This window comes from Mandrillus leucophaeus, unplaced genomic scaffold, assembly GCF_000951045.1.
Source record: "Mandrillus leucophaeus isolate KB7577 unplaced genomic scaffold, Mleu.le_1.0 Scaffold673, whole genome shotgun sequence".
Classification (NCBI taxonomy): Eukaryota; Metazoa; Chordata; class Mammalia; order Primates; family Cercopithecidae; genus Mandrillus; species Mandrillus leucophaeus.
Window position 1 is genome coordinate 1,486,953 of NW_012107286.1, and position 26,183 is coordinate 1,513,135.

Genomic DNA, 26,183 nt, shown 5'->3' on the forward strand with positions numbered 1-26,183 from the left:
ATATTAAGTTGAATGAATTCCTTTTGCGGATTTGTAGCTTAATGACAAAGTTTCTCTCCTGTCTCACAAAACATCTTTGTTATTCTAATGAGGAAACTATCGTTACACATTGGATTTGTACCCTGGTAGTTACATTATTTTGTTTGAAAGCTTGGCAAGTTAGAATCTTTCATTTTTCTTATGTTGGTTTTATGCTAAACATATGCTACATTATTGTAGTAATATGTCAAGTTAATTCACAGTAACATAATAAGCCTTGTTGTGTATTAGTACATTATTATTTAATGTAAGTGCCTTCAAGCTTGGTGTCATTCAATTCATGAGTAAGTCATGAATAGAAGTTGCCTGGAGTCCAGCTCCTGAGCACTAGCCCCAGTATGGAAAATTACCCTTTGGTCTTCAATTGAAAATATGGAAGGAGGCTGGGCGCGGTGGCTCACGACTGTAATCCCAGCACTTTGGGAGGCTAAGGTGGGCAGATCACAAGGCCAGGAGATCGAGACCATCCTGGCTAACAAGGTGAAACCCCGTCTCTACTAAACATACACAAAATTAGCTGGGTGTGGTGGTGGGCGACTGGTGGTGGGCGCCTGTAGTCCCAGCTACTCGGGAGGCTGAGGCAGGAGAATGGCGTGAACCCAGGAGGCGGAGCTGGCAGTGAACCAAGATCGCGCCACTGCACTCCAGCTGGGGTGACAGAGCAAGACTCCATCTCAAAAAAAAAAAAAAAAAAAAGGAAGGAATGTTTATTAGACACATGTGGTTTTCAATTGTGGTACCAGACCATTTTAATCCACCTTGGGTAAGATATTTAAACCTTAAAGATCCTTACAGGATCTTGGCTCTGTAATTCATTGTATGTAGGATTTGAAATAGTTTACTTAACCTCTCTGCACCTCTGTTTTTCATCTTTAAAATGAAATGGCATTAGTACCTATCAATTAAGACAAGGTATGTATAGTATCTACCACAATGAATGGCATATAGTAAGAAATCCATAAGTTTAAGCCATTAGTAGTAATAGTAGTATTAATAGTTGATTAGAAATAACATATAGCACAGTACCTGGGATATTGAAGATGTTCAATAAATGGTAGATACTATTTATTGATGCGTGTCCAGTGCCCAAAACTCGGTGGACATGTGTGTCAGTGCTATTGCGGCCCATAAGTAGAAGGACCTCAGGATCTTAGCAGATGTGGAAACTTAGCTAGTTCTCAAAACTGTTTGTTCTGCTCTCATAATTGTGTAAGCCTCTCCTTCAGGCCCTTTGGGGAGAACTACTTAAAGAGTAACTAATTGGTAGATGGCACCACCATGTTGCACAATATTAAGGGATATCATTCACGGTGTATTCTATGGAGCTGAGTGCAGGAACACAGTTCATATAGAATAACACATGAACATAACCCTCTGGAGTTACACAACAAGGCCCTGAGCGTATAACCATAGAAATAATCCCGTTAATGCTTACTGAAATATTGTAGGATGCATTCTAAGAAATAGCATAGTCAGGATTATATTTAAGGCATGCTATGAATTAAGTAATTTTTCCCCCTAAGGAACTATTCTAATTTTACAACTTTGCTTATTGGGGAAAAGCATTCCAAATTCCAAATTCACAATCAAGTGGAAATATAACTCAGTTATAATTTGAGCACAGCTGTCTTTAATTTATAACACTTTTTCCATTTTTATGTTTTTTCTTTCACCTAATTTAATTGCATTTTTAAGTTTCAGAGGAGCTTTGAGTGACCTATGAATATGAAAATATTAGACCTGTGATTGATGGAAGAATTCTTAATAGGTACCTTTACAAATTATAAATTTAATTGCACTGTTATCAATCAGGGTACTGAACAGAAAGAACAAGCTCTAGGGTTTTAACTGAGAAAACTGTTTACAGAAGTCACATGAGCATTGAAGAGCCAAGAAGAAATGGTGAGATGCCCATGGACTAACAGGGGTGAGGAGCCATGGCGGCCTTCCTGTCTGCAGGCAGAGGGAGGGGCAGCACTAGTGCCTGGTGCCAGCTGCAGCTGTGGATCAGGGGCTGCCTGTCGAGAGCTATGGCCCTAATGGGATGCAGCCGTTCAGGGAGAGAGCAAGGGGATAACGTCCCAGCCTCTCTCTCCTCCCTCCGCCTGTTTCCTGCCTGTGCTTCCTATAGCTGAACCCATATGGAAGCCAGAGAGCAAGGGAGTCCAGGGATTGCAGGCTGTAAGGATTGGCCTTTAGGGTCCCAGAGCAAGACAAAGAAGAGTGTAGAATGATCTGAGGAGTAGGGAAGAATCAGAGCAGACGAGTATCTTTTTTTGATGAACTCACCCTTTAAGACATTTTGTTCTTTTCTTCACTTTTTGCCTCTGACAATGTCATCCCAGCTCAATCTCTGACCACATTTATTTTTAGATTACCTTTCTAATGATGATGGTACTATCTTATAACCTGTGACTTAAATCCTTTTCTAAACATTGATAGTTTTCAAGGAGAAAGTTTTAAAAGAGGCTACTTAATTTCAAGAATCAAATGAACCTATTGAAGGCAATGCTAGATAATTCTCATAAATACAAATTATAGCCATTTCCACTGCAGTTTCCTCCTGTTATTACAGTTCAGTTCAGCAGGCATTGATTGCATTTCTCTCATGTCCCCAGCACTTAACAGGACTCTATAGGAGACATAAATAAGTGGCAGACATGGTGCTCTCCATTGTGGAGAAAGGGAAATGTATTTATGGAGCAGTTACTCTATGTCAGTCACTGCGCTAAGCACCTTACAGTCATTATCTCTTTTAATTCTTGTAGTCATGTGACAGGGTGTCATCTTCTCTTTTAAAAGTGAGAAACTAAGAGAATTTTAATAAGTCGCTTAATGTCAAAAGCTTAGCAATGAATGAGTTGGAGTTTGAAGCCTCGTCCGTCTTGTCTGACTCCAAAGCCCACCATCCATCCATCCATCCATCCATCCATCATCTATCCATCCATCTATTTGACACATATTTATTGAATGCCTACTGTGTGCTAGGCACAGGAGACATAAAGCCAAGTAAGGCAGGATTCTTGTGGTAACACAGCTCACACTATGATAAAACTTGCTGATCACTCATGGTTTTCTAGCCTCTCATGAAAGTAAGAAATGAGTTCATCTGCTAAGATTCAGCAGGTAGATAGCAAGAGAAGGGGACTGAGGAGACTGCATATCCAGGAGGAGAGAGTTTATAAGGTGGGAGCTGTGATTAAAAAGGAAAAACTAAAAGTGTTGCTTTATGGATACCCTGTAGTCCCTTAAGAATGCAAAGCTTCATTATTAGCTTTCTAAGTCTGATTGTTGGCCACTTCATTGAATATTCAAAGGTTTCACAGGAATTAAGCTACATCCTTGTGAGTACTTTGCCACCGTTTGAGGCTGTCAGAGGCATTGGCTGCACAGGTAATCCCCAGGATGCAAAGCAGGTGAACACACATATGAGACAGCCCTGAAGGCCTTTCTGCAAGCAGCTGAGTGGAACTCACTCTGAAGAAGTGTTAGAAGATCCACAAGTAGGAGTGAGGCCACAATCAGAGAAATGATATTTGGTAACTTGTAAGACCCTGTGTCTGTCCTCAGGCAGTCCTGACCTGGGAACCCCTGGAAACATTAGCAAGTGTGGGATACCGTAATGCTCTGTGTTCTTAAGCACAGCTTGATATGGTTAGGGACCCCGGGTAAGCTTTGGAGGTGTGTTCTTTTCCTGTTTCTTTAACTTTCTGATTGTCCGTTGAAGGTCAGTATATTCCCCAAAGTTTCTCCAGATCTTTTCAAATTATAATCCCCAATAAATGTAAACTGATGAAAAGAAATCCATTAATATTGTGTGTCTAAGTTTTAACACTTAACTGATACGATGTACAATTAGTGTACATTGTTAACAATCACAAATGTTAACTGATACAAATGTGTTTGTGATTGTTAACACTTAACTGATACAATGTACAATTAGTGTATATTGTGAACAATGTAGTACAGTGTTAACATCACAATTGCACTATATTAGTTGATGTTAGCAATCACGTTGTTAGCACTTAACTGATACAATGTACAATTAATGAAGTACACAATCAGTGTGCTTCATTAGAAGAAAGCAAACTGAATTATATGCTGTGCCAGTCGTAGAGAAGTTTTTATTATTCTGTGGTGAGAAAAGACAAGAACTAAAGGAAACTTTCAGTTTCGTTCTAACTTCAGTCATAGGCCATGTTGGTGTTTCTTGCATTATCACTGGTGACTGCAAAAAGTAACAGAATAGGATGAGTTCTGAAGGGTGTGCCAGTCCTCACTTCAGCACCCAGTCTCTGGACCACCCCTTTTCTTTAAACCTTCACTTTTCTTTGCCCCATGACTAGATTCTCCTGATTCCTCTCCTACCTCCCTGAATTTTTCTTCTGTTTTAGATTTATCCATCCAGTCTCACACTGTGTATTTACCAAATATTTGTCCCTGCAGCTTTTCTCTTTTGTTCTCTACACTCTCTCACTTCACAAATTCTTCTGACGTTATGGCCTCAACAGAGAGCCCTACGTGATTGACACCCAAAGACATACTTCTCCCCCTCTCTTAAAACTGAAAAAAGTTTACATTTTTAAAAAATTTCCAACTACCTACATATCCTGCTACCATCTCAAATTCAACTGAATACACATCTCAAATCTATTTATTTTCCCATAGCCCCTTTCTTTTGGAATGGGACTATCCTTCTCTAATTATATAAGACCCCCTGACTCTCCCTTCACTCAGGGGAGAGTTTCAGTGCAGAATGCATACTAACCAATAGCATTGTTACTTTTCTCTTTAGAAAATGTCTTCCTTCCTTTTGAAATACTAAGGAAGAACAGAGATCTGCATTATTCACCTTATCAAGTTCTACCTTTTCATATTAAGTATTTCAATTTGTTAACTTTCAAGAAAGACCAAAGAGAGTACCTTCAATAGTTATTAGTGTGTCACAAGTTATCAGATCTTCAATGTTATTTTAAACCTACATGACTGATGTACTGGAGTCCTTATTGAGCTTCTGTAAAAATTATTCTTGTAATGGCTTTTGGCAGAATGTCGGATCAAAACTAGAGATTATAAAATAAAGCCACAGTTGTTCTGAAACTCCAAATTTTACTGCATTATTGGAAGAGTAAATACAGATGGATATATTTGAGTTACTGTTGATTCTGAGGAAAACTTCTACATACTGAATGAATAATTTCTAAAGAGAGCAACAGTAAATTTCCATCTCTACTGAGATGATACTGCATCATGTACAGGGGGAGAAGACCCTGGAACGTTTTTAAGTCCTTTCTTACCTTTTAAGTAAAATAATTTATGTATAATTATGCATATCATGAAGTGGACTTTTTTCTGTTTCATATACTTCATATGGAAAAGAATTCAAAGACCCCTCTGTTCTACTAAAAATAAGTTTAATAATAATAATTCCTTTTCTGAAAATATTTCATTGCCCCCCTAAGTTTGCTGATAAAGGCTGTGGAGGGGGTGAAGGAAAGGAGCAGGGCGAGAGGGGATACAAGCTGCCCCTGAAGTTTCCATCTTGGGTGTGATGAGTTTAGGACCCAGAGCACAGTTCAGGTCACTGCCAAGAGTGGCAGAAAGGGGAGTATCCACAACAATTTAGTGTCTCCTGCCCCAATCCCTATGGTGACATGCAAAGCTTTGTGGTAGGATGAGAGTTTTATACCAACGGAAAGAGAAGTAACAATAGAAAGAAGTGAAGACAGCAAGGCCTTCTGGTTGAGACATTAGAATTAATTTAACCACTGTAAGAAGAATCCTACCCTGCCCCAACCTGTGAGCCTGGTGAGCCTGGTGATAATGGAGTGAACAGTCAAGTGAAGTTTGAGGACCACCCTCAAACAGGAGGAGGATCTAGTAGGAGGACAGGAAGGGGAATGCCACAGGGAGATGCAAACCCCAGGGTGTCCCAATTGACCACTAGGTTCATCAAGAGTGGAAGTAAAACAGGGCAGTAGAGACGGGAAAACTATAGAACAGGAGGTTCATCCTCTGCTGTTTCAGCAGAGAGCCTGAAATTGTGGTCTTTCGCTAGAGCCCACTAGAGCAGAAGGAAGACATGAGGGAAGGAGGAGAGGGGACCCCAAGGTCCAAGAAATTATGTTGTGAAACATCCTGAAGTGGAAACTTACCTTGTTGTAATCCATATTCCCTTAATGACATTATTGCAGCATCTGGAAAATGCTATTTATACTACTTAGAACCACAAAATCATGGGATTTGAGGCTTATAAGAAAGAGATTCCTCATACAAGTGAGAAAACTAAGTCTCAGAAAGACAATATTCAAAGGTGGTTAAAGGCATGGGCTTTGGAGTCAAATAGACCTGATTCAAATCTATATTAATTATCAACTCTGTGGCTTTGGGGGAGATTGGTAGCTCTAATCCTCGGTTTCCTTCTACATAAAATAGGAAACACATGCCCATCTCAGGGGCCTATGGTGGGTTAATGAGATAATGTAGCACTTATAACCATTGGCATGGCTGTGTACATTATTCTTTTTTCTGTCTGCTCCACTGGCAGGTAAACTCCAATGAGTTAGGGATTTTTGACAGTTTTGCTTCTGCTATATCCCCAGTGCCTGGAACAGTGCCTGGAAGTCACTCACAAATGTATATTGAATGATTCCTATGAAGTGATTAAGATAATGTCTGGAATTTAATGACAGTGGTTGTTGAAAATAATGACAACAATAACGACCACAGAAAGCCAAAATGCAGTATTCAGAAAAGCCCATATTAGCACTCACAGTCATTGTTCAAATAATTATATTGTCAAGTAACTTAAACAATAAATATTCTTACTAACTCCCTTACTGAAAATATCTTTTTTTCCAGTGGAGAAAAAAATTTTCATATTTTTTACTACATTTATGCTGGTTTGGCTGAAAAGAAGAAACTAGCCCATTACAAACTGCCTGAAAATAAGCCTCCCAGGTAATCTACCAGGTTGTACTTTCATCAATAATACTTTCACTTTTCACTTAATTTTAGACTTTTATCCTTCCTTTTATATATTTTTTAGGTACCTACAAAATGACCACCTCAGAACAGTACAAGACATCATGAATAATAGTTTCTATAAATCCCAGTATGAATTAATTGAGCAATGTTTCAAAGTCATAGGTTTTACAATGGAGGTAAGTATGAAAGACACTTGAACCTCTTTAGAAAGTATCTTTTTACCATCATTAATGTTAAGAGCATTTATTGAGTGATTAATATATACCAGCATAAGTGCTTTACATATATTAGAACAGCCTTATGAAATAACTGGAAATATAAAATTTACTTTATGAGTGAAGAAATAGTGGCCTTGAGATATAATTGAATTTAGTTTTGTTCTTAATCTTTTATTTTACTTATACTTACATTTCCCATATACATATATGGGAAATATACATAAACATATATATATTTTTTTACATAAATGCATAAATGTGCATGTTCTTTTTAGTGCAATCTTTTTAATAACTTTATTAAGATATAATTTACATACAATATAATTCACCTATTTAAAGTGTGTATTTCAGTGACTTTTAGTATATTCATAGAGATGTGTATTCATGACCATAATCATTTATAGAATATTTTCATATTATAAATTTTTCACCCCAAAAAGAAATATGGTAGCAATTAGCATATTTCTGACTCAATTCTGACTTCATCCCTACTTTCTATCACTATAAAATCTGCTTTTTCTGGACATTTTACGTACATGGGATCATATAATATGTGATCCGTTGTGACTGGTTTCTCTCACTTAGCATAATGTTTGCAAGGTTCATCCATTTTTGTAGCGTGTATCAGTACTTTTTTTGTTGTTAAATAATATTTCATTTTATGGATATACTTCCTGTTATTTGCCCATTCATTAGTTGATGGGCAACATTTGGGTTGTTTTCAGTTGTCTATTATGAATAATGCTGCTATGAACATTCATGTACAACTTTTTGTGTGGACATAAGTGTTCATTTATCTTTGATATATACCTAGCAGTGCAAATGCTGAATAGGGTAACTCTGTCTTTAACTTTTTCACTAAATTGTTCAACTGTTTTCCAAAATCGCTGCACCATTTTACATTCCCACCAGCACTGTATGAAGGTTCCAATTTCTCCACATCTTCACCAACACTTATTGTTATCTGTCATTTTGATTACAGTGATTCCAGTGGATGTGAAGTGGTATCACTTGAGGGTTTGGTTGAATTTACCTAATAACTTATGTCTGTGGATCTTTTTTGGAGAAATGTCTGTTCAGATCCTTTGCATGTTTTCTAATTGGGTTATTGTCTTTTTATTATTGAGTTGTAGAAATTTTTTATATTCTAGGTACTAGCTCCTTATCAGATATCTGATTTGAAAAAAAAAAAAATCTATTTGTTATATTTTCCCTTTCTTGATGGTGTCCTTTGAAGCACAAAAGTTTTTAAATTTTATGAAGTTCAGTTTATCTATTTTTTCTTTTATTGCTTATGATTTTAGTGTTATATAGAAAACCAAGCTCACAAAGATTTATGCCTAAGCTTTCTTCTTATAGTTATATAGTTTTAGCTCTTACATTTAGGTTATTGTTCCATTTTGAGTTAGTTTTTGTGCATATTGTGAGGTAGGGATCCAACTTCATTCTTTTGCTTCTGGACAATCAGTGTACCAGCACCATTGTTGGCAAGATTATTCTTTCCCCATTGTTCTTGGTCAAATATCAATTAACCACAAATATGTAGGTTTATTTCTGGACTCTCAATTCTATCTCATTGATTTATATATTTATCCTTATACCAGTATCACACATGAGTATTGTAGCTATGTAATAAGTATTGAGATTAGGAAGCATAATTCCTTCTACAACTTTGTTCTTTTTTTAAAATATGTTTTGGCTTTTCAAGGTCGGTTCCTTAAACTTTAATATAAATTTGAAGGATCAGCTTGTGAATTTCGAGGAACCTTTAAAGAAATTATTTTTGTTCAGCTCTCTCTTCCCCATCTTACCTCCTTAAATCTACATCTGCTCTCTTTCTCCTCCCCTAGCTAATGGACGTATACAGGATCCAACATTCCATATTTACTTACCTAGTCCTAGAGTCTTGTTTATAGATACACACACACACCCCCATGCAAATGTGTACACATGCATATATTTGGTGAGATGATCATTCTTTTATTAATATGGGATTATATTACACACACTTTTCTATATCTGATTTTTCTTACTCAGCAATACCTGTGAAAATCCCTTCAAATTACCTAATATATCACTGAATCACCTCTTTTAAAGGCAGTAAAATGTTCTACAGTGTGTACTACCATAGTTTATTCAGCCATTCACCATGACTGGGTATATAACTATAAATGTTTCCGGATCTTTGCAACCATGAGCAAAGCTGAAGTATGTCCTTAATGACTTGTTCATTTCTTTCTATGAAATAGGTTCCTAGTAGCAGAATTTCTGGGTTAAAAGGTACATATATTTTACATTTCAATAGACCTTGCAAGATTGCCTTCCAATAATTCTGTAGCACTTCACATTTCCACCAACAATACATATTAATACCCGTCCCTCACTCATTCCTGCCAGCAATGTGTTGTGGCTTTTTAAATATTTCCTAGTCTGGTGGGTGAAAGTAACATCTCATTTTAAATTTGCATATCCTTGACAAATAATATATTTGAACATCTTTCCATTTGTTTGCTAGCTGCTTAGATTTACTCTTATGAATTGTATATTTATATATGTTGCCCCTTTTATTAAATTATTTAGATGCTTTATGTCAATTTGTAAGGGCTCATTGATTATAGACATATGTTTCTATCATTTGTGTTATAAATGTTTCTTTATAGTTGTATATTTGTGACTTTTTGTCATATTGTTTACCATAATGAAGTTTTAAATGTTTGTTTATTCAAACAAATTTACCTTTTTGTTCATAACATCTAGGTCTCTAGTTTCGGTTAAAAAGTTTTCCCCTAACTCTAGGTTGTACGTGTAGTCTCCTAGATTTTCTTGAAAGTGAAAAAAAAAATTTATCTTTAATCCATTTGAAATTTATTTTATGGTACCAGATGGAGCACCACTTTTCTTTTATTCCAGATGGAGAGCCAGAATTGACTTATCCTATATTAAGGCCTTATATGACATGTAATCTATTTTTGATGCCTCTATTTTAGCCATCAATCTATGTTTTCTATTTCTATAGCAGTATTCTGTTGACTTGATTACAGTGGTTTGATTCTGTATTTTTCTAGTAAGGCTATTCCTGCTCTCACTTTCTTCTTTTCCATACTTTCCTTAGCTATTGTTTAGCATTGCTTGTCCATACAAACTGTAAGATCAATGTGTTCAATTCCAACAACCTCATTGGGACTTTTAATTAGAATCGTATTGAATCTATATATTAGTTTTTGGAGCAATGTCATTTTCATGATATGTATGTCTTCTCATCCCAAATTATGAAATGACTTATGTACTTTTTGTCATATGATTTTATGTTTGTTTAGATGCTGTTTTGGGTTTTTAATAATAATCTATAGTTATATTCATCTAGAACTTGCATCTTATTTTTAAATTTATTAACTACTATGTTAAGGTTTTTATTATAAGTAAAATGAATTTCCCATTGGTAGAAATTTTGAGATATATAATCATGCCATTAGCAAAAAAAAGAGTTTTACCCCTTTCATGTTATATCACTCATTTATTTTTCTTTTTTATACTTAGATCATCTAAGACTAGTCTAAATCAATATTAAGTAATAATAATTATAGTTGGCCTCTCACTCTAGTTTCTGATTTTAAATGGCTTTAGTGTTTTGCTATTTTTTGAAAAAGAATATTTATCGTAACTAATTTCCTTTTATTGCTGTTTTACTTAGGGTTGTTATTAGGAATTCTGCTGAATTTTACCAAATATTTTTTTCAGCAGCTATTGATATAATCATATTTTTTCCTATGGCAATTTGTTGATGTCTCCTTATTATGTTGATAGATTCTTAATACTTAAATATCCTTACATTTCTGGAATAAGCCAAATAGAGTCCACCTATATTATCTTTTTGATAAATTTCTGTATCTATGAGCTAGTGTTTTATTTAGAATTTTTGCATCTATATATTTAGCAATGAAATTTATGTACTGTTTTTGTTTTCTTTTATATCAAATTTGATTATTAAAGTTATGCCGGTGAGCTTTTTTCATTTTTTCTTTGGCCTATGTGAGTTAAAATCAGTTCCCAATGTTCTCTGAAGATAAGAAGCACCTCGACACACATACATGAGTGTTACCCAGACCTACCATATAGAAATTTCTGAGAGAGATCTAGCATTACAGCATCCCATTAATTCTTATCATTAGAGAAGATTGAGGACAATGTCTTTTAAAACTTTAAATAAAGATTAGGGGCCAGGCGCTGTGGCTCACGCCTGTAATCCCAGCACTTTGAGAGGCCAAGGCAGGTGGATCATGAGGTCAAGAGATCGAGATCATCCTGGCCAACATGGTGAAACCCCGTCTCTACTAAAAATACAAAAAATTAGCTGGGCATGGTGGCAGGCGCCTGTAATCCCAGCTACTTGGGAGGCTGAGGCAGGAGAATCGCTTGAACCTGGGAAGCGGAGGTTGCAGTAAGCCAAGATCACGCCATTGCACTCCAGCCTAGGCAAAAAGAGTGAAATTCCATCTCAAAAAAAAAAGAAAGAAAGAAAGATAGATTAGGGTAAAACTCAACTGTGTCTGACCCTTGGACCTTTTTGATACTGAGTCTTTAATTACCTTTCTGATTCTTCTATGGTAATTATCTTTTTGAATTAGTTTTTCTCTTTTGGGTTATTTGTATTTTGCTAAGAAATTATCATGAAATCTTATGCCATAGATTTTCTTGCTGAATTTTCTTATGATACTTTAAATTAATCCCATTCTGGCTTTGTTTCCTTTCTCATTCCAATGAGAAATTCTCATTTTTGCCCTTACTCTCTTTTATCTTTAATTGGGTTTACAGGGGGTTTTGAATCTTAAAAAAAAGAAAAAGGCCAAACCACAACAGCTACTGGATGCATTTTACCCATCTGATAAATGTTTTCATGTCTGTATTATTGGTTTTAATTTGATTTTTATATTTTTATTATTCATTTGTTTCTTCTGTTTTTTTTTTTTTTAAGAGAATACTTGGTTCCTGTATTTCTTTACATTTGTTATTGAGTAATGAAAGCATTTAAGGCTAGAAATTTATCCCCAAGTAATAAACACTTCCTTATGTCCCATAGGTTGTATTTTTAAATTTTTGTAACAAAGCATCGTGTTTAATAGGGACTCCTAAGGCTTTTAGAGAAACTTTCAGACTTCACCGGTAATAGTTTATTGTTTGCTACATTGATTCAGCGTGTGTGATGAAAGAAGATTTTACTCTGAATGTGAATCAGGCTTTTAGATGAACGCTTTCTGGAATTTTAGATGAACTCTTTCTGCAATTCGTTGAATTTTGATTTCATTTTCATAAATGACACTCCTGCAGCTTTAAACAGTCAATGTGTCTGCTTAAGAAGTTTACCAGGATCCTTTGGGTTATCAGATCTCTACTAAGAGCTTAAGCTAAAACAAACAAACAAAAAACTAATTCTTCAATTCTTCTCAAAAAAATTAGAAAATTTAATCAGCAATATATAAAATGTAGACATGCTAATAGAAGTGAAACTTTATAAAAAATATTCAAATTGTATGCTATGAAATTATTGAATCTAATGATTTTGTAGTCTGTTTTTAAGGCACTGTTGACTCCCTTCCAAAATGGAAGACTATCAGCAGTAACTTTAGTTCCATGATCCATCTGCTTGCCAAAAGTAGTATTTGTCAAGATGTACGTGCTTTTGGCATATTCTCCAGATAGGGAACTTCTGCTGTCGGCGACTCTGAAGACAGGAGTCTCTCAGTCTTACCTTCTCTTTGAAAGCTTTTGGCTCCATCTTGAGTATCCTTGGTGCAGGCTTACAGGAGGTAGGGACTGGGGGATGTTTTCAAGACCTTGCCCCTAGAAGATAAGTGTGATCTTACCAACTGGGTGAGGTTGGAGAAGAAGCAGAGTAAATGGATTTTATTTTGATTGGAATTAGGGCCCTGCCTTACAAGGGAGGTTTAGGTAAATCCAGTGCCGTCTTTGTCCATCAAGATCTTAGAAATCTTCACTGGATAAAGTGAAGATTTCTTTCTTTGGGGATCCATCTCCCCAAAGCTAACTTTATCACCCAGAGATGTTCCAGACAGTTATTTGGTAGAACAAGAATACATAGATTCAAATGGAATTCCAATTATTTAGTTCAGCACTATCTTATTTAATAAGGACTTCTTGAAAGAGAGATTTTGTTTTGTACAATCCATCTAAGAATGAAAAATGTAGAATAATGATATGACAAGTTGTCCACTGTAAGAAATGAGAAATAAAAATTACTATGAAAGGAACTTTGTTAGACTTAACTGACAAACCAGACAGTATCTGTAACAATGAATATTTAGATTACAGTACTACCCTCTAATGTGCAGTTTCACTTTCTGCAGTCTCAGTTACCTGTAGTCAACTGCAGTTTGAAAATATTAAACAGAAAATTCTAGAAATAAACAATTTTAAATAGCATGCCGTGCTGAGTAGCATGATGAAATCCCACTCCTTCCATCCTGGTAAACGAATCTTCTCTTTGTCTAGCATGCCCATGCTGTATAGGCTACTTGCCCCTTAGCCACTTAGTAACCCTGTTATCAGTTCAAAAATACATAGTACATATAGAGAGAGTTCAGTACTATCTGTGATTTTGGGAATCCACTGGAGGTCTTGGGAGGTATCTCCCATGGATTAGAGGGGACTACTATAATCTAGTGTGTTGTAGTCAAACAATAGTGGTTGTGAAACATTCCAACTTTTAAAGTAAACTTTTCTAGTATGGGCTTTCTCCTTAACCAAGAGGAATTCAGATTTGATGAAGAGACTCTTTCCTGGCTACTTTTACAGGTCCAGAATTTAGAATCTCTCATTGAGTAATCTGAATAGACATTGCTACTCTGTTTCTAGAGGAATTAATTGGTGGTAGGGAAACATAGGTGAGAGAGAGTTTGAGGAGCCAGAGGGAATCTGGAAGGCTACTTCCAGCACCAGTCAAGAATTAACAAGTCCTCTTGGGACCAGAGGGGGAGTTATTGCAATGAGTTCCCCCAAAGAGTTCTGATTTTACTAGAACATTATGAATTATAAGGACAACAAGAAAGTTGTACCCTAGACTCAATGGCAAGCCAAGATTGAATGCATCCTTAGGAAGACACTTCACTCACAAAAAGTTGTGAGCTGAAGTTAAGTGACTTTTTGGCTTAAACGTAGAAACTCCAACTTGACCATCTTCATTTCTGAATGATGCTTTCTCTCCATTGATTCGTGGAACCCACCTGGAACTTGGGGTTGAGAAGTCAGGCTGTCCACTCTGTATCTACTACACTGCAGCTGTAATTTGGGAACTCAATGGTTCTGTGGTCTCTAGGTCAGAAAGGAGATGAATGGGCCCCTTCTCTCTCGATGCACTAGATGGTTTTTAGGCTATAAAATGGAACAAAAATCCATTGTTTAATGCATTTTCTCTGAGAACTTTTGGAGACGCTTTCAGACTTTGCTCTTAGCTGTAATTTGTTACAGTGAGACAGTACCTGGTTCTTAAGTGTCCAGTATGTGAATCTCATTCCATCTCCCTCCCCCGCAAAAAAGTGAAGCAGCAAAGGTTGGCAGGATGTCTGGATTGATATATAAGGACAGGAACATTGACTTGACCATAGCACCGTTTGTCTGAGAGTTGAAAGAAAATGATGAGAAGTGAGTAGGAGTTGAACAATTGAGGGACCACTAAGCATTTAGAACTTACCATGGATACCTCATGTAAAGGATAGAGTGTGCATACCCTGGTACATGCCATGAGGTCTGCGTGGTAGACACCCTATCATGCTGAAATTTGTGCCACTGACCTTTTACCTGATTCTCTTTTGGAAACAAGATCTGAACTGTAGGACCTGGAGTCAGAGATGACCCTGATATATTTCTGGAAAATCGTTTTTTGGGCTTTGTTTTTTTCTTTTTTCCTTCTTTCTTCTTCCTGATATCTTTCTGGAAAGTCATTTTGTTGGGTGGGTGGCACCTTCCTTCCTTCGTTTCTTCTTTCCTTCCTTCCTTCTTTCCCTTTCTTTCTTGATGGGATCTCTCTGTGTTACTTAGGCTGGAGTGCAGTAGTGAAATCAGCTGACTGTAATTTCAAACTCCTGAACTCAATCTGTCCTTCCACCTCAGCCTCCTGATTAGCTGGGACTATAGGCGATTACCACTGTGCCCAGCTAACTTTTTAAAACATTTTTTTGTAGAGGTGCATCTCACTGTGTTGCCCAGGCTGGTCTCAAACTCCTGGCCTTAAGTGATCCTCCTGCCTCAGCCTCCCAAGTAGCTGGAATTACAGGCATGAGTCGCTGTGCCTGGTGATATTTTTAATACTAGAGAAATAAATGTGTTCATAATGGCTTCAACTCTGGGAGAGGAACTCCCTGACTCAGAAAGCATGAGTTTCAGCCATATTTCAGGTGATATGTGGCCCCCACCCAAAGACTACAGATGAGCTAGGGGCACACTCCCAGGAGACTGACTCCATATGCCACCCTGTTCTAAATATAGTCTCATTCTTATGCTCTAATTCTGATGTCCCAGGCATCATAAATGACCACTTGAATGTTTGGCTCTTGTTAACCTAACCCTAATTCTACCCCTACCCCTACCCTTTCCTGGGCATGACCACTGCAGGTGCATCTTTCCCTGCTGCCAACATTCAGTTTCAAATCTGGCCCCTCCCCTTCCGCTGCATCATTTCCCCTCAGCCCTCCCTCATCTGGTCCTCACCCTTCCCACAGTTTGTACCTATGGAGACAAGCTGATGCAAGCACTCAGTGTCCTGGCTCTTAAAGCAGAGCCAATTTATTTGGGATTCAGTCAATAAAGAAAAAAACAGCAGTCATTCTTTTCATCAATCCTTGGTCATAAGATCAATGTTGCTAATGGTAGATGCTCCTTGTGAGCTGTGGCCTAGCTCTGTTGGATGCCTGGTTAGGGGAAAACAGGAGCAGCTAATAGGAGCTCAGGGCATCCTTCTAACTGGAAGATGTATAACAAGCAAGGCAGTGCCTGCTTGTGACCAGGGGCTGGGCCTCTTCCTAGTTCTTTTCTCTGCCTCTTGTCTTCAGAGTTGATCTGCTTCTTAACACATTCACTTTTGCTATCTTAGAAGCAAGGATTCATGTTTAATTGGTTTGTTTACTTAGAAGTCCCACTCATTAGAGGCAGCGTTTCGCTTATATTTGGCTCAACTACTTTCTCTTGCTTGGTTTAGTAACACTGATGTTTACTAACATTAAAATGAAACGAGTTTTGCAGCTAGCATCTATTGACAAATATAATTTATTTCAAACTGTATATTCCAAATTTAAACATATTCAATGCTTATTGAACATCTAAACGTATAGTGTAGGATAAAGGAAAACATAACATCTGTTTTTTGGATCTGAAGCACAACCACTGCTAGATATTTTGGGGAGACTTTTAGTCCAGTTCAAGGTGATTCTCCTAGGGCATGGTGGCCTCCCATCTAAAAGCAGAAACTGTCCCAGTTGGGATTTGGTAGAATTAAACTGCGTATTTACTTCCTTTTTATCCCCAGTATTGACTTTTTACGCGATTTTATTGGTTTTCTTGAATATGTTCTTTGTCAGTAGCTGCTTCTAATCTATTTTGATAGTAAAAGGCAACTTTTATTATCAAGATAAGTGGCATGATTCTGACATCCTCTAAGCACAGCATGCAGCCTTCACAGTTTACTGCAGCACAATTTGAGTGACTCTCCAATACAGTCTTTCTTTCTCTCACTTTCTCTCCTGATCTCTCTCATTGGTGTTGACAGCACCCCCAGTGTATGTGTCCCTTTAAATACTCTCAGAGTTTACAGTTCACGTGTGCATTTGTGATTCAGCACAATCCAAAGGAATGACAGGAAAATCAAAATCAGATATTCTCTAAAAATAACACCATTGGAAATCTCTGAAACCGTTAAACCATATGATTTCCTAAGCCATTTCCCTGCCATAGTTTTAAAATAAATGATTGGTAGTTTGACGATTCATAGTAGTTTGATGATTCAATGAGTAGTTTGTGTCATTTAGAAACAATTTTCACCATATAATGGGAGTTTTGTGGGGGTTTTTTACACAAATTTATGTGTCTGATGTCTAAGAGGAGAATGTCTTTTTTCTGTTTTAATTGCGCTTTCATTTCTCGTGATAGTCTAAAAATCACATGCTAGCATGTTTTCTTTGGATTATTAGTTATGTCTTTAGGGAAGATCAAATAATATTTGTGAAAGAAATTAAATATTTTAAAGCATCACAAAAAGTAATGAATTTCCATGAAATACTCACTTCATTTTTAAAAATTGGTTTTAGGCCAGGCGTGGTGGCTCACGCCTGTAATCCTAGCATTTTGGGAAACCAAGGCGGGCAGACTGCCTGAACTCAGGAGTTCGAGACCAGCCTGGGCAATACCGTGAAACCCCGTCTCTTTTAAAATACAAAAAATTAGCCAGATGTGGCAGTGTGCACCTGTAATCCCAGCTACTCAGGAGGCTGAGGCAGGAAAATTGCTTGAACGCGGGAGGCGGAGGTTGCAGTGAGCCGAGATTTTCCAGTCTGGGAACAGAGCAAGACTCCGTTTCAAAAAAAAAAGAAGGTTTTGATCAGAATGGAAGGGTGTGTATATTCCATTTGGTTTGTCATTTGTAATGATTTAAAAATAATTTGATACCTTTTTCATTAAAAAAACATGAAACAAGTTACAATTCCAGAATGCCATGATTTAGCCAACGTTGATGACTTGAACTAAACGACAGGGCCAAGGAGGTAGCTGGTAAAATAAAAATAATTCTGTGCTAGGGAGTCAAGATCCCTGGGCTAAAGTCCTTGACACTGCTTATTTCTGGCTGTGTGTCCAACAACTAAACTTTCTGGTCTAAGCTTATCTACCAGTAAAAGGAGGGGAAAGGGATAATTAATTTCTGAGCCACTTCCAACTCTATGATTTCATGACTAAAATTGAGGGGCACTTAATTTCCTTCTAGTCTTTGCAGATTGCTCATGCCATTTTATTGCTTTAAGTGTCTGCAGAATTGAACCTAAGAATAGAGAACATATTAATATCTCACGTACCAGCAGTTGCAAATGTTAATTGCAAAGCATCTCCTTCTCTCCCGTCACTTCTTATCTGCCTGGTATGTGAATTGCAGTAACATCCCATCCTGGGTCCACTCCTCCCCACACTCCCTCCACCCCAACCTGCCTCCCTGTCCTTTCTCAACAGGAGCATCTGTACCGTGGCTCCAAGGAGTACACTGGATAGTGCCACATCTGCCAGGGTTGGGCCACTTTGTCCTGGTCCATGATGACCCCCACCTACTTTGCGGTCTGGTCATTGTTCTCTCAGTCCTCTCTCACATAGGTATCAGTTAGGCACCAGGTATAGGTTGAGGCCCTAAGAAACGACTTAGCACATTTTGCCAGAACAACTCTGGACACCAAACTCAAGTCTACCCTGCATTGACTGTTGCTTCCATTCCCAAAACAAAATCACTGAAAAGGAAATCATATATTTCCCAACCACAGGGCTCTGCCACTTAGAGAAGTTAATTGGCTTTTGGGGGGAAAAAAAAAAAAACTGGCTTAATGAGAATTTTTTGTTCTCATAAAAATCTAACCACTCACTCAGGATGCGAAGTTTTGTGTCCGGAATTGGTGGGTTCTTGATCCCGCTGACTTCAAGAATGAAGCCACGGATCCTCACGGTGAGTGTTACAGTTCTTAAAGATGGTGTGTCCAGAGTTTCTTCCTTCAGATGTTAAGATTTGTCCGCAGTTTCTTCCTTCTGGTGGGTTGGTGGTCTCGCTGGTGAGCGTTATAGCTCTTAAAAGCAGCGTGTCTGGAGTTGTTAGTTCTTCTCAGTCGGTTCGTGGCCTTGCTGACTTCAGGAGTGAAGCTGCAAACCTTGGCGGTGAGTGTTACAGCTCAAAAAAGCAGCATGAACCCAAAGAGTGAGCAGCAACAAAAATTATTGTAAACAACAAAAGAACAAACGTTCCACACTGAACAACGGGACGCCACAGAGTCGTCAGTGACTGGGTCCAGCAGTGTGCTTTTATTCCCTTATCTGGCCCCACCCACATCCTGCTGATTGGTCCATTTTACAGCGAGCTGATTGGTCCATTTTACAGAGAGCTGATTGGTCCATTTTTACAGATTACTGACTGGTGTATTTACAAACCGTGAGCTAGACACAGAGTGTTGATTGGTGTGTTTACAATCCTTTAGCTAGACACAGAGTGCCAGACAGAATAGTTCTCCAAGTCCCCGCTAGGTTAGCTAGATGCAGAGTACTGACTGGTGTATTTACAAACATTGAGCTAGACACAGAGTACTGATTGGTGCATCCACAATCCCTTAGCCAGACATAAAGGTTCTCCAAGTCCCCACTAGATCCAGGAGCCCAGCTGGCTTCACTTAGTGGATCCTGCACCAGGGCCGCAGGCAGCGCTGCTCGCCAGTCCCGCGCCGGGCACCCGTACTCCTCAGCCCTTAGGCTGTCAATGGGACCCGGCCCTGCGGTGCAGGGGGCAGCGCTCATCACTTAGGTCCGGCAGGAGCCTTGGGCATGGGGGACTGCAGGTCCCCAGCCCTGCCTCACGGAGAGGCAGCTGAGGCCCGGTGAGAAATAAGTACCGCACTGCTGGGGGACCCGGCGCACCCTCTGCAGCTGCTGGCCCAGGTGCTAAGCCCCTCACTGCCTGGGGCCAGCGGGGCTGGCCGGAGTGCTGACCCGTCGAGCCCACGCCCACCCAGAACTTGCGCTGGCCCGCGAGCGCCTCGCGCAGCCCATTTCTCACCGGCTCCTCTCCCTCCACACCTCCCCGCAAGCAGAGGGAGCAGGCTCCGGCTTCGGCCAGCCCAGAGAGGGGCTCCAACAGTGCTGTGGAGGGCTGAAGGGCTCCTCAAGCACTGCGCCAAGAGTGAGGGCTGCTGGCATGTTGTCACCTTTCAGTTTGACACCAAAAGAAGGGGACATTTAGATTTATAAAAAAAATTCTGAGAAAAGTAAATAGAAACAATGAGGCACAGATTAAGAGTCTTATAGACGTAAAACAAGAGAGATTCTGTTTTGAAAGTGAAGGAAATTGTACTGTCACTTGACTGAAACAAAAGAAAACAGTTTGACAAGCATTTATTGAGTACTACCTGTGTACCAGGCCCTGTGCTAAAAACTAGAGATACGAATTAGTCACAGTTTCTGCCCTCAGTAAGTTTGTAATCTGATAGAAGAAATATACACTAGGCATCATGTCAATAAAAGGTAGTCAACTCTATAACAGCAGAGAATTTCACGGAAACATGAAGTCTGGGGTGGAAAAAAGAACACCCCAGAATGGGAAAAAAGAACAGTGTAAGCCAGAGCTGAGACATGAAATTAACAAAATAACATGGAATGCTTGGGAACCTATGAGGAGTTTGGCTGAAATATGTCAAAGAAAACTAGCTGGAAATGATAATGGACAGGCAGTCAGGCACAGGAAGATGTGGCACCTTCCTTCTAATGCCTTGGTAGGAAGCTGGAGCTTTATTGCTAGGGGAATAGGGGCCACTGAAGGATTTTAACTGGAGACATAGGATGATGTGATTTGCCTGCTAGAAAAGTCACTCTGACAGCCATATGGAAAACGGATTGGCAAGTGGCAAGACCAGAGGCAAGGAGACTTGTCAAGAAGAGGATCATGCCAGAGGCAAGCTGTGCCCTAATCATGCTTTTGAGTCTAGGTATGACCCTCACCTTGACGGATAAATATGCAACTAAATGCAGGCAGTTCACCTGATAGTTGTTTTTAATATCCAAAGAAGGCATGCTTGTGCTCAGAAAGGACAATTTACAGTTGCTTATATTTAATTAATTCAGTATATGTATTAATGATTTTGAAACCATATATCTATATCTAGATTTTTTCTTAAAATTTTAAGTTCTGCTCACTCATCATTTTATTCAATTTGTGAATCCAACAGTTTTTTGTATAAGAATAGAAAAAAAATCTCAGTTCTTTATTCATTTAACTCATAAACATAACTTTACATTTCTCTAAACAAACATAACTAAATTGTCTTAAACACTTGAACTTATATAAAAATTTAGTACATCTCAGTCTTTTGAATGCTCCAAATGATGGACAGAGCAGGCTTACAAGGACTGATAAGTGCTTTCTAAACTTTCTAATAATTTACCAAATCTTCTTATCCACTTAAACTTATTAGTGCCTAAGAAGATATAATAATTCAAAATTATTAATGTAGTAAATCAAGTTATCTTTTACATTTGAATGCAGTTTGCAATCAAAATATGTTCTGCTTTTCAAATTAAGGTCATAAGTGTTATATCAAATAAGTATTTAAATTTAAGTCGCAAGACTAATTGTCAGAGGATTTACTATGTCACTAATGTGATCTTTACTATGTCTCACATATTAAGTTTTAGATATTTAAGAATAAACACACTGATTATTCCGAGATTACATATCTTATTCATAAATTTAACCAAAAAAAAAGCATTAGTTTGGTAGGGCTGCCATAACAAACTAACACATACTTTGTAGCTTAAACCACAGAAATGTATTGTTGACAGCACAGGAGGCTCAAAGTCTGAAATTAGGATGTGGACAGGGTTTGTGAGGTTGTGAGGGAGAATCTGTTCTATGCTCTGCTCCTAGTTTCTGGTGGTTCCCCAGTAATCATTGGTATTTTTGTACTGCAGGTCCATCACCCCATCTCCACCTAAATTTGTCTTCACCTGGTGCTCTCCTTGTGTGTGTCTGTCTTTTCACATGGTGTTCTTTTAAACAGACACCAGTATAGTAGATTAGGAATCCACCCTACTCCAGAATGACCTTATCTTAACTATTTACATTTGCAATGACCCTATTTCCAAATAAGACCACATTCTGAGTACTGGGACTTAGGACTTCAACATATGAATCTGAGGAGTACACAATTCAACCCACAACAGATACTACAGATTTCATTTACTTCAATACCTCTATTCTTATTTTTATATTTTTCTGGGGTTCTGAGCTGAGACTAAAAGTTCAGGACTATTCTTTGGGGAGAAAGAATTTTGAAACTTTCTCCAAAATCTAGATCCTGCTTTTTTCTGGGACAAGGTTTCTCAACCTCAGTACTATTTACATTTGGGACCAGGTAATTCTTGCGTGGTTTCTCCTATGCAACGTAGGATGTTTAAGCAGCACCCTTGATCTCTACTCCGTAGATGCCAGTAGCATTCCAACCCCATTTGTAACAACCAAAAACGTCTCCAGACGTTGCCAAATGTCCTGTGAGGGCAGAGTTGTTACCCCTTTCCCCACAATTGAGAACGACTATTTTAAGGTCATTTAATCCAAGCCACAGATCTGGGTCTATTCTCATCAGATCCAGATGGGGAACCCCAAGATGTACCTTTCAGCTGATATTTACTTGTGTTACCTGGTGTATCATACATTCCACTTGGCATATTTCAGGTGTTACTCCTACTCAATTTTCATTATAACCCCTCTGAAGAATTTTTCTGCAGGTTTGGGTAGGCAGGATTTGGAGATGCAACTCTATATACAGCCAAGCCTCTTCACTGTTTTACTGGATTCAACCAATCCCTTAAACTTTATGATGGAATTCTGCATCATTTTATACACGTCCAAGTTCATAGACCAGTTTTATACTAATTACATTGGTAACATCCTTATCAAGCATAAAAAAACACATTTTAAAACACTTTTATTTAAGTTCAGGGTACCTGTGCAGGTTTGTTTACATAAGGAAACGTGTATCATAGGGTATTGTTGTACAGATTATTTCATCATCCAGGTGTTAAGCCTGGTACCCATTAGTTATTTTTCCTGATCCTCTCCCTCCTCCTACCCTGTGCCATGCCTCCTACCCTCCAACCTCCAATAGGCCCCAGTGTGTGTTGTTCTTCTCTACGTGTCTATGTGTTCTCATCATTTAGCTACCACTTACAAGTGAGAACCTGTGGTATTTGGTTTTCTGTGTCTGCGCTATTTTGCTAAGGATAATGAACTCCAGTCCATCCATGTCCCTGCAAAGAACAAGATCTCATTCTTTTCTATGGCTACATAGTATTCCATGGTGTATATGTACCAATGTGTTTTCTTTACCCAATGTATCATTGATGGGCATTTAGGTTGATTCCATGTCGTTGCTATTGTGAATAGTGTTGCAGTGAACATATGCATGCATGTATCTTTAAAATAGAACAATTTATACTCCTTTCGGTATATACTCAGTAATGAAATTGCTGGATCAAATAGTATTTGTGTCTTTAGGTCTTTGAGGAATTGCCACACTGTCTTCTACAATGGTTGAACTAATTCAGACTCCCATCAATAGTGTAGAAGCGTTCCTTTTTCTCCACAACCTCACCAGCATCTGTTATTTTTTGACTTTTTAATAATAACCATTCTTACTGGTGTAAGATGGTATCTGATTGTGGTTTTAATTTGCATTTCTCTAATGATCAGTGACCTTGAGCTTTTTTCATGTGATTGTTGCCTGTATGTATGTCTTCTTTTGAGAAGTGTCTGTTTATATCCTTTGCCCACTTTTTAATAAGGTTGTTTGTTTTTTTCTAAGGCCTATAGTTTCCTCCAGAAAAATACAGCACAATGTCAGATGCTGTATGAATTTTTCCACCTGAAAGCCATGAAAGCCCATGCTGGTTGCTTCATTGCAAGTTATGCATATTACAAATGCTAATTCCTTACCAGAATTTCCTTAGAAAAATTATCTACATCTAATCTGTCAGCATAGGTATTGTTCCACTTCTGAAATACACCCTACATGCATTTACTTCTTTCCATCTCTACCATTTACTGTTATATCCAAGTCACTGTTACCTCTCACCTAGACCACTGCAGTAGCCTCCTGAGTTTTCCGTCTTGCCCCAATCCACTCCTGTTTCACAGTATAACTAGATTCATCCATTTAAAACACAAAAGATAATGTTACTTCCCACTCTGAAATCTCTGGTAGCTTTCTCTGGCAATTAGCACAAAATCAAAGCTTTTTTTTTTTTTTTTTGGCAGCCCAGCCTCACTCTGTCACCCAGGTTGGAGTGCAGTGGCACGGTCTCGGCTTACTGAAGCCTCCGCCTCCTGGGTTCAAGTGATTCTCCTGCCTCAGCCTCCCGAGTAGCTGGGATTACAGGTGCATGCCACCACGCCCAGCTAATTTTTGTATTTTAAGTAGAGACAGAGTTTCGCTATGCTGTCCAGGCTGGTCTCAAACTCCTGACCTCAAGTTATCCAACTGCCTCGGCCTCCCAAAGTGCTGGGATTACAGGTGTGAGCCACAGTGCCCAGCTCAAGCTCTTTCTGTTGGCCCAGAGAGCCTGGGTGGTGTTGCCCAGGCTCACCTCTCTGATTTCTTACAGTACCGTTCCTCATCCTCACCCTCTTCCTGCCCTCATGGGTCTTCCTTCTTTCTTCTAGGAAGATTTTTGCCTTTGCTGTCCTCTGCCTAGAATAGTTCATGTCTGGTGACTTCCTGTCATTCAGGCCTCAACTTCCACATCGCCTCCTCTGAGGACAACCTTCCCCGACCTCCTAACTGAAAAAGTCTGCCTGTCCTTTCCCAGGAACTCTCCTCTTTATTAAGTTAGCACCTCTTAGCTCTATTTTCTTCGTAGCCCTTATAATTTTTTTTCTGAACATATCATGTTTGTTTATTTGCTTATTTTCCTACTGTTTGCCCCCCACCCCCGCACGGCCTGAACACCCCAAGGAAGCCAGGATCCTTAGCCTATCTGCTACTGAATTACCTGAGACTAGAACAGTGCCCAGCATAAAATATGTTTTTATTAGATCAATGAATAGATATCCCACATATATATTCATTCAACAAATATATTTGTTGTTTATATATTTACTACATATATATTTATTATGTATGAGTAAATGCATGTCCTTGAAGATGTTTTTTCATATCCAGCTTTTATCTGGACTTGGAATATGGGAGTGAATGGAATAATCACCTTTGTTAAGTGTAGGAGCTGGGCTGGAATAGATGCAGCAACCTGTAAAAACAGTAAAGAATTTTGCCTCTTTCCTGTATTTCACTGTACCATGAACATAGTTGAAGAGCTAGAATTACCACAGACTCCTTGACAAATGCCTCCAGTGTCTCCAAAAAGAATCATATATGTGTGTATATGTGTTTCTGAATCTAATTTGATGTACCTTAATTAGGAATGTATGTTAAAGAAGTAATAACTGCTATAAACTCTACGCTGTCATCTAAAATTCTTATGTGGCCTGGCACAGTGGTTTACACCAATAATCCCAGCACTTTCAGAGGCCAAGATGGGCAGATCACTTGAGTCCAGGAGTTCGAGACCAGCCTGGGCAACATGGTGAGACCCTGTCTCTACAAAATACCAAAAATAAAATTAGCTGGGCATGGTGGCATGCAACTGTAGTCCCATCTACACAGGAGGGTTAGGAGGGTGGATCACTTGAGCCCAGGAGGCAGAGGTGGCAGTGAGCTGAGATAGTGCCACTGCACTCCAGCCTGAACAACAGTAAGACCTTGTCTCAAAAAAGGAAAAAATAATAATAATCTTATGCTTACATTTAAACCACACATATCCTTTGATTTTGGTCCTGGGATCTTTTGATTTTTCTTTCTTAGCTCTCCTTTATTCACACATACAGCCTCACTTTTAAGATGGCCTCAAGGAAAATCCATATGGTAACAACCACACTAAGTTCTGAAATTCAATTCTGCATGGATAGATTTATCTATGGCCTAATGAATGAGGCATTTCTACTTCCTCTGAGAACAGCTTCTCATTTTTATTTTTTATTCATATTTGCATTTATAAAATATTTTTAAGCACTTACTGGGTAACAGGCACTATGCTAACCTCTGAGGTTAAAATAATGAAAGAGGATGAGCCTACTTGGATCTCAGTGTG

At 38.5% G+C, this 26,183-nt stretch overlaps 1 protein-coding gene across 1 annotated transcript in view; it reads left to right on the top strand.

Moving 5' to 3' along the window:
• Positions 1–26,183, top strand: part of MYO3A (myosin IIIA) — a 259,578-nt gene that overhangs the window by 145,452 nt on the left and 87,943 nt on the right. The window contains exons 16-17 of the mRNA XM_012002014.1: positions 6,901–6,999; positions 7,088–7,202. Coding sequence (XP_011857404.1) covers positions 6,901–6,999; positions 7,088–7,202 — 214 coding nt within the window. The remainder of the gene's footprint in view (positions 1–6,900; positions 7,000–7,087; positions 7,203–26,183) is intronic.